Genomic DNA, 9,181 nt, shown 5'->3' on the forward strand with positions numbered 1-9,181 from the left:
GGGGCAGGCGGAGGCGGGGTTAGTTATCGAGAATAAAATAAGTTACTGCCGTAGGCTTCTTGGAGGCAGTTGGGGCTTGTTGCTGTGGGGCTTTGTGGGGCGGCCGGGCCTGAGTGGGGCGTTCCTGTGAGCTGGAGGGGCCTAGGCCTGGGCCGGCTGTGGGGCAGTGTGCCCATGGCCATGGAGGGCAGGGCCCAGGAGAAACCCACTGGATGTGGTGGGATATACTGTGGGCGGCCTGGCTGGGGCCCCACAGGGATGGCAGTGGCTGAGCAGCAAGCCGGCCTGCCTGTAAACAGGCCGCCGCCACCTCCTCAGGGTATGTTCTCTGTGGGATGCTTTTCTCCTGACTAACAACAGTAAATTATGGGGGAAGGCTGGTAGGTCACTGGGCTAGCATTTTTGGCCCTTCAAGAATGTGGTAGTGCGCATCCTAAATGAAAACAAAGCTGGGAAGCTTAGTGTGTTGCAAAGGAGGTTTTAACTGTAGTGGGTGGAAAATAAAGACCATCTCGTCGCGGAGATGCCAACTCGTATGTTGCAGAGAAACCAGATACGTTCATAAGGATCAGAGATGAGTGCAAGCAAAGCTTTAGTCTTCATGTCTGAAGACTTCTTTAGGCTCAGGCTGGAGTCCTTCAGCGGGCGTTAGCACAATGGCTGTGAGATACTCAAAGCGCTACACCTCTTCTGCCGTGAGCCCGGAGGAGATGATGTCAGTCCAAAACCAGATTTCTTAGCTTTTAGATCACAGTTATGATCTCTTTGGGCAGCAGAGAGGGGCTGAGTGTGGTAGGGTGCGTTTCTGAGCTCATGAGCATTTGTTTGCGTGTTTGGGACAGTTAGTTACTCAGTATGGTTGAATGAACATAATTAGTTGGGGTGGGTTAGAGGGACTGAATAGGGAGAACTTACTATAAATCAAAATGCATGAATAAGTTCCTCTGTTTGAATAGCTGTCAAGCCTCATATCCCTGCTTTTCAAACACCTAACTATTAACTATTTTTTCTACCAGGGTTTGTCAAATCGTTCCAAATAAAGAAGTACTAAAGGGGATTTCGGAAGGGATATAGGGTAGATAAGAGCCTGAGAATAATGACAGTCCCTCTTTCCCACTGCTTATTCTCAGCAGGATGTGCCTTCTGATTCTTGCTCTTGCAGCAGGTTCAGTGCTGGTCGTTAAAAGAGATCAGTAGGAAAGCCTGTCTTTGGGATTAAGGTCACAGCCAGAACAGGCAGCATTGTGGAGGCAGGTTGATCACAGAGGCTTTCTGATACAGAAAGAGGAAAGGACTCTGAGGTGAGAGACAACGGCCTTGCTGGTACCTGCTGTGCCGTAGCTGAGCCACAGCCTCTCCTGCAGTGACTCCTGTGTCAGAAGACCCTCCGAAGCAGATAGGGCCTATGGCCATAACAGTGACTAGCCACAAAGCCAGACCTCCAGATCTGGCTCAGCAAAAGGTGAGGGAAGCAAGCGGTGTGCATGGGCTACTCCAGCAGCGCTGTGTGTTGGGGGCGTCCTTAGCAGTGCCACGTGTGTGCCGAGTCCTGGGAGTGAGTTGGGTTGTTTTGTTACCTCGGTGAGGGCATGCAGTTGCATGCTTGATGTCTCCCATTTAGCTGCCTCATAGGATCAAAACCTAGTGTGCGTTTCATTTCTGGGTGGTGAAAACATACTCGCTTTTTCGGATTCATGCTGAAGTTCTCCCAGAGGCAGTCTGGTAACGGAGCCCTTAGCTGGTAGTGGTCAGGGAGAGCTTTAGAGTAGCTGAGGGCCCCGTCACCTTTTGCTTTTAATACAATAGCAGCCAGCTCTTATGTACAGCTTCTACCCCTTAAAAATACTTTGTATGCCCACAGAATTTCATGCCATTTCTAGAAATAGAGACCAGTGTGTAGGAGCTGAAGAAACCTGCCCCAGCTTGTAACAGGTTATTGTTAGCACTGAGTGGGAGCAGAGTCTGGCTCTGATGATAGCTCCCACTTTTGTCTATTGTCATATCTGTGGAGGCAGCAGCTCCAAAAGACATAAAACTGGGAGGAAGAAAGATGCCTCCTTTCTCCCCAGGTAAGGCTTTAATAATAGGAAACACCAGGCCTGAAGACTTTACATTGAAGTTTATTATGTGTATAAATTAATAACCAGACAAGAGAATGACAGTATCTTCAATAACTGTCTTTTGCTTTTTAAAAAACAAAAATGATTGGAAAAAGAATTAACAAAGACTTACTAGTGTCATATAAAACAGTCTGTAATGCACAGGAGCCATGTGGCTCCACAGAAAAAGTGATCACAGTATTATCTAGCAGGATAAAAAGTTGAGCAAATGGAGCTCCGGGGAACTTCATATTTCTGAGGAGAGACAGATGTCAAAGCTGTGTTTCTGGTCCTGTGGGATTTTTGCAGGCACCCTCTAAAGCAACGACAATTCTCGGCCATTGTTTTTAGCCTTCTCTACCCTTAGTTTTTGGTGATAAAGTTAGTCTCTTGAGAAGAGCTCACACCAAGCACAGGAGGGACTTTGCCTGAACCCCCTTACAGCGCACTCTTTGATTTCTGGGGAGAAGAGTCTCCTAATATTAGTGGCAGAGCCAAGATCACAGTACCCAGTTGGAGGGGAATTTCTCTCACAAGGACTGGAGAAGGTGGATTAGTTCAGGATGAGGGAAGGCACGAAGAGAAGGTGAAGGTCCTGCTCTTTCACATGGCAAATAAGCCCACAGCAACTGTCGTGGCTAGGAAGCCAAGCGCCACAATCCACCGCACCAGGGGAGTGGTTGGCATTATGTCTGTGTGTTTCCTCTTTGTCCTGTCACTTTCTTTCCCAGATGCTGGACCTAGATCAAGTAGAGAGGGGAAAAAAAAAAAAAAGGTGTATGAAAAGAGGTTGGGGCAAGAAGCTGCCGATACGCCACGCTTGCTCTGCCCGCTGCCGGAGCAGACCCTGCTGGAGTTGTCAAGGGGAGAAGGAGGGAGCCCAGAGCACAGTTGGGCTGGGGGAAACAGTGGCAGCAGGTTCTGCTCCCTGGGGTAGTGAAGGAGGGAAGCAGCAGACTTGACTTGGGAATGACAAAGGCTCACAACCCCTCTGCCTGTACACGAGTACCGGCCTCTTCCCTCGTCTCCTTGCAGGCGCATAAATGCGCTGCCCAGCTCCATCAAACCCCTGACGTGTGCAGAAGACAGCCAAATACTGAAGCCAGAATTTTAAAAGGCATTTCCTCTCCTACTTCTCATTGATTTAACTGGTTAGGCATCTAATGACCCTAAACAGGTAGTCCTTAGCATTCCAGACAAATGATTTTCCCAGTACAGCTTCAGGGTGGGGTTTTCATCCGACACCAGACTTTTCTGAAAATCCTACTTTTATGAGTGTATTGGGAAAGGAGCAGCAAAATTTCACAGACAACTTTTACTGCCTTTCCCAAAGAAGTTGCTTTAAGCTTCGTTGCCTAGTGATGCCCATGACGAGGTTTGATTTTCATTTTTTTGCCACAGGAAAACTGTGGTTCAATCCAGTATGCACTGAAAAATCTCCCTTTTAGTTTCCGAATGGGTAGGTCATAAGGACTTTTTTATTTGCATCGCACGTTATCAGGGCAGTCACTCTCCTCTAAATAATCTGAGCCCGCTCCTCACTCGGTTACAAGCCTGACTCCCTGAAAAGCGATGTCAATGCTTGCAGCTGCTGCTGGGGCTTTGCCCAGTTCGGGATGGGAGCTGGCCAGTAGATGGAGCTTTTTCAGTTTTGGAAAAGTGATGGGCAGCCTGTACATCCCCACATGCCAGCTGGTTACATTTCACCATCCAGAGCAATGCTCACTGTAAACCCAGCACTCTTTCAGGAGTGTTTTCAATAAATACTTCTGGAAGGCAGGAAAATGACCAGAGGGAGGGAGATTTAGGCCGAAAGAAGAGGCCGTTTGATAGGGATGTATGTCTGGAAGAACCTTCTGTCAGCATCACAGCACCATGGCTGATCTGCTGGGCCCAAAATTGTGGCCTTTGCTTCTGTGAACTCGAGGCCAGTTCTCCCTGTCGTCGAAACTCATGTGGTGGATGAACCTTATGCTTGTTAAAACCCAAGAGGAGGAGAAGGGAGTCTCTTGTTGCAAAGCTCCCTCATTGACGCTGTCTCTGGAGAGCCCCCATGTGTCATCCTTGCTCAGTCATGTCTAGAAGAAGCTTTGCACACACCAGTGCCTCTCCTTACTCTGCCTACTGATGGTTGGAGAAGAGATGGGGCAAGCACCTCATGCTCATTTCTCAGTGAGTTTTACAAAGAAGAACAGAGGAAGGGAGGAGAACAAAACCACAAGGGGCAACGTTAAACACCTGCCCTTAGGAAGCGTCTTACCGTGCTCATATGATCTGTTAACATTTCTTGTGCGAAGCTCTGCCTTCGGCTGCACAGGGTGACCATTCTCCTGGCCCTTAGACACCAGCTCCTGGAGCGCGTCAAACACCTGAGAAGAGTGAACATTGTCTCATTATGTGGCCTCCTCTTCTTCTTTCACTGGACCCCTTGCCCCTGCCACAGGCACTTTAGGAACTAGAGGAAGACACAGACCTTAAGCCCAAGTTTCCTAGCACTTTCTGCACAAAACATAATCTGCCTGTGGGGTCAAGAGCATGTCTTTCAAACTCCTTGTTCACTTTACAGGTTCTCTCTGAAGCTTCCAGCTCAGGAGAAGGCTATTGCCCATGTTCTGATGGGAAGGAAACCAAGGTACCCGTGCATCTAGTCGGCATCCACAGAGGACCTGTGGACCTGTACTACAGAGGTAGGACAGATAGGTGGTGATCCCCACTGCCATTATAAGTCCTCATTCGTATCTGAATAATGGAACACAGAAGACACTGAATTCAAACCCTAGGGGAGGGAGAAGAGCTTTTCAGACACTGGCCTTTTACTAGGCTGGACAGTTGTAGCCATGCAAATCTGACTAGCTTGCTCTAATCCACAACTTCCCATAAGCTCCACAGTAGATATCCCGGCTTTGCCTTTCCCCTGTAGCTGTTGTTTCAGAGGGGGTGTGGGCAGGCAGGGCTGGCTGGTTATTACTCACCTGTATATTTAGCAGGAATGCTTTCTTGGCCTCCTCCAAGACTCTTTTCTTAGTGGCATGATCCATCTCGAGGGCGTTCATGCGGGAGCGATAGAGCTGCTTGAACTTGGTGGCGTTGGAGACTCCATCAAAGGTGAAGAAAGCCAGCCCTTCTCCAGTGCTGGGCAGCTGGAGGGCCTTTTGGGCAATTTTCTTCAGCACCTGCCCCCCAGACAGGTCTCCCAAATACCGAGTGTAGGCATGAGCCACTAGGAGCTCTGGGTGGTTCTTGCCTACGTAGTGGAGCCTCTCAACGTATTTCTGAGTAGCCTCAGGACATGGGATCTCTTCCCTCCAGTTGCTGCCGTAGAAGTACTTCAAATCTTCCTCCAGGGCAGCTTTCCGGTGCAGCTCCGCCGGAAAATACACAGGGGCATAAACTGGGTTGTTCTTGTTACGTTCAATCTCTTCCTCCAGAGCAGAGTAGATGAAGTACAAGGATGCCGTAACCAGCTGAAAGAGAAGGGAGGAGATGAGCTACAGGTGCATCTGTCTGTCTTCTTTGGGTTTTGGGGGCAAATCCTACTAATGAAAAAGTTCCTCGTGGGCACACTCAATATGACTCACGCACATCTGTGACGTTGCAGGTTTCCCGTGTGGAAAACAGAGCTGCAAGTTGCAGTGAGACACCGTTTAGCCTTTCCCCTTCTGCTTGAGGCAGCTTCAGGTAAGACCGAAGCCCTTCTTTCCCACAGATATTGATCTTACCTGCCCTTAAAAGCTGCTGCCTTCACCTTCAAGTTAAAGGTCTTGCAGCTTGATGTAATGGAAGCTGGAGCCCTATTAAATCATGCCTGGTCTATTCTCCTCATTCCCTCGGTCAATAGAGAGGGTATTCCCAAAGGTATGTTTTCCGCTGCATTGTTCCAATCTGAATGCTTCAAGATGTGGCTTCCCTTTGTGGGGCCTTTGTGAGATGATGACACACCCTGTTTATTTTCCAACATACTCGTCCTGTTGGCAGCCCACCATCCTGGGAACTGGGGCACCACCGCTCTCCTCTTTCAGACTTGCAAGTGGGGTTACCTCCTTAGTTGCCCGGAGGAGACAAGATAAAAGGGGGCTGGAAGCACAGCCTGCCTCTGAAAGATGCCTTTGTGAAGGAGTACTGTGAGGCTGTGTGTTCTCCTCTCTATTTTGAAACCATTGTTATTGTCGTTTTTCCAGCTTACACGATACTTTCTTCTATCTGCCAGCTTTTCCACGTGGCGTAAGACAATCTAGCTGTTTTCAGAGGCTGTATACATATTTACACCTGCACCACCCCTTCCTTACACTGGAATCCCTTAGCAGCAGCAAAGGGTAAAACACGAAGGTGTTGCAGGACAGGTGAATCGCGTTCGGGGGGGAAGGATATCACGCTGATGACAGGAGAGAAATCACTTTACTCTCCCACAACGCAATCAGTTCTGCAGTAAAAGAGTTGCTGCTTCAACTTTTCCCCACTGTGCCAGCAAATAGGACTTTGATAAGCACACGGGCAGTGGCTTGGTTGTGGAAACAAATATTCAAATTCTGGGGAATCACAGGTCAGGGCAGATATATAGGTTTGCCAAGAGAGTAAACAAAAATAGAGGTTTTTAAACAATAACCTGTTATCTATCTTACCGGAAGAGAAACAAAATACAGGAACGTTGCCTAACAAATTAAGAAAATATAACTTGACTGGTTTTTTTCAGAGGCAGGTAGTGGTTTAATGGGAAATGTAGCTTTTGAAAACTGATGTTACTTTTTAAAATCCACGTCACACCTCACTCCACATCTCACTTGGGTTGCAAATATCTTCTAAGAAACAGGGCTTTGTTCCTAAGGCCTGACTTTTTTACGTTATTGCCAGCCTGTCTCAAAGGTCACTGCCTAACCAGTGCCGCATTACTAACAGCAGGAAGTCAGCACCTGAGATAACATTTATGCTTGACTAAGTATCCTGAATGCGACCTGTCAGAAATAAGTAGTCTTTTCCCTACTCTTGTGGATTTATTTGCCGAGGAACAATTCAACAACAAAGTAATTAAACCACAGGTTGGATTGCTAGCTGTTATTTGCAAGCCCGTGCGTCACATCCTATAGCCTCCCAGGAATTTCTGGCCCAGGTGTGTGCTGTTTTTGCTCATGGCTTTGTTATGTGGCTCAGATCCCAGGAATCGTGTATCTACCCAGGTTAGGTGCAAACTGATATCTGCAATTTTTTCTCTTTTATCTTAAGAAAAGCAACAGGCTCCTACCTGTTAGCGGCAGACATGGCTTGCTCACACTCTAGTCTGCCTTTGAGTTATTGTTCACAATTTCAGCTCTGGTATAACCCAAGCGACAACTGAAACATTGCAAAGTTCAGTGCCAGAGATGATCCCACAGCCTCGTTTTCTCGCTGTTCCATCATTGTTACTAGCTGTAGCTGCTTAGAGGGTTCTAAACTTAGTATTCTCTATCTTTTTGGCATTTCAGGCACTCATGTATCTGCATAGCCATACCTCCATTAACTATCATTGCCAGTAATTAGCATGCAGGCATTTATGATGAACGAGAAGAAAAACTACATTAATCCCTTCAACCTGCTTGTCTTTTTATCCTGTTTCAGCTTGACTGCCCATCCTGATATGCGCAATCCTGCCCTGCCTTCCTCAAGAGGAGCCAGCAAGATCTTAAGGTGCTGTATTTTGATGAAGAGCGTGTTTTGCACGGGAGGTGCTGATACCACACAGCTGTAGTGCAAAGGACCTCCTTCCTTGTGCCATCCCCGTCCTCCCCCCTTTAGTCTCCGCGCAGCCCGTCTGATCTAACAGTGTATTTCCTGGCAAGGAAATCCCATCCCCAGGCAATGCTGCTATGAAGTACCTTAAATTCGTGAAGTGACACCTGCCCCTTCTGGAAATTCTTCATGAACGGCGTGTTCTCTGCCTTCTCATGCACCTCCTTGGTAGCTTCCTTCATCAGTTCTGACAGGTCCTTGGACGTGCTGGGGAAGAGCAGCAAAACAGATGTCAGTGCTGTCACTCTCCCGTGGCAAAACGGATCTTAGCTCCCTAGGAAAAAAGGGGGAGCCTGGGGTGGCAGGAAAAGGAGCAGAGCATTCCCGAGAGCCACAGATGGGAACCAGGGAGCACCAGCATCCCAGATGCTGTCCCGAGCGAGGAAGACTGACAGACTCCATCCAGAGGTGAAAGCAGGAGCATGCCATTCCCTGCAGAGCAGAAACAGGAACAGCATGCCTAAAAGCAAGGGGAGAAACACAATACTCTTCTGGCAAAAAGCTTCCCTCTCATTCCTGTCCCGCTCTTACCTTTCGGAGCTGTGTGTCTGGGAGGTTTCCATGTTTCACCGCTTTGTTTCACTCCTCCGCTTCCCTGTTGTTTTTTCTTGCTCGTGCTTTTCCTCCTTCCCTTCTGCTCCCAGGACAGTGAAGCCTCTGAGCTGGGAAGCCCGTCTCCCGCATCCAGCTTTATATTGCCAGGCCACGTGAGCAGCCAAACCGCTGACCTCAGTGTGAGTACAAACTTCTTGCAACACAACTGCACTTCCCTTCCCAGCCTGGCTGTCACCCTCTCCTCCCCTGCAGCCCCGAGGGACCAGAAGGAAGTCACCTGATGCTTCTTGAAAACTAAGCACAAACAAGAGGATGTCCAGCAACTTCTCCTTCAAGGGTGCCTGGCTCCGTAACCCTTTCAGCGCAGTGCCCGTGGCAGGCAGAGCCCAGGTGCTGCAAGAGATGCTCCTTGTGCTGAGGTTGGACAAGGAGGGGTGCATTTACAGAGCTAGAGCCTGGGGCAGGGTGGGCAGCCTTCTCTCCTCCCTACACCCCAGTCTGTGTCTGGGCTGCAGCCTGCCTGGGGAGCTAATACAGCACCCGCCCTCATCTGCTCTGGCACGACTCAGGTATAAACGTCTTATTTCCTGCGATTGTGCACATCTTCCGAGAGTCTTTCAGGTGACACGGTACTTGTGGGCCATGGGATGGGGAGCTCAGCGCTGCGCCCTTCACGGCAGGGAGGACAGCAGGGATCCTGGGGTATGTTCCAGTCGTGGGCACCCGGGGTAATCTGGCTGCTGCAGCACATGCATCCACCAGCTCTG

General features: G+C 49.0%; 1 protein-coding gene across 1 annotated transcript; it reads right to left on the minus strand.

The window, feature by feature from the left end:
• Positions 1-2,104: 2,104 nt before the first annotated feature.
• Positions 2,105-8,920, minus strand: HMOX1 (heme oxygenase 1). Its single transcript, XM_074580338.1, has 5 exons — positions 8,391-8,920; positions 7,946-8,066; positions 5,072-5,563; positions 4,360-4,468; positions 2,105-2,839 (listed from the first exon to the last, which is right to left on the minus strand). Exons 1-5 carry the CDS (start codon positions 8,420-8,422, stop codon positions 2,703-2,705), a joined length of 891 nt encoding a protein of 296 aa, XP_074436439.1. The 5' UTR covers positions 8,423-8,920; the 3' UTR covers positions 2,105-2,702.
• Positions 8,921-9,181: the final 261 nt, after the last annotated feature.

The sequence above is a fragment of the Larus michahellis genome, chromosome 1, assembly GCF_964199755.1.
Source record: "Larus michahellis chromosome 1, bLarMic1.1, whole genome shotgun sequence".
Classification (NCBI taxonomy): domain Eukaryota; kingdom Metazoa; phylum Chordata; class Aves; order Charadriiformes; family Laridae; genus Larus; species Larus michahellis.

Excerpts from the sequence above, each read along its gene's own strand:
- HMOX1 (XM_074580338.1), bottom strand. The coding sequence starts at position 8,422 with ATGGAAACCTCCCAGACACACAGCTCCGAAAG. Across the intron at positions 5,564-7,945 it reads TGTCACTTCACGAATTTAAG|CTGGTTACGGCATCCTTGTA; the intron begins GTACTTCATAGC and ends CTTCTCTTTCAG. Across the intron at positions 4,469-5,071 it reads CATTCCTGCTAAATATACAG|GTGTTTGACGCGCTCCAGGA; the intron begins GTGAGTAATAAC and ends CACTCTTCTCAG.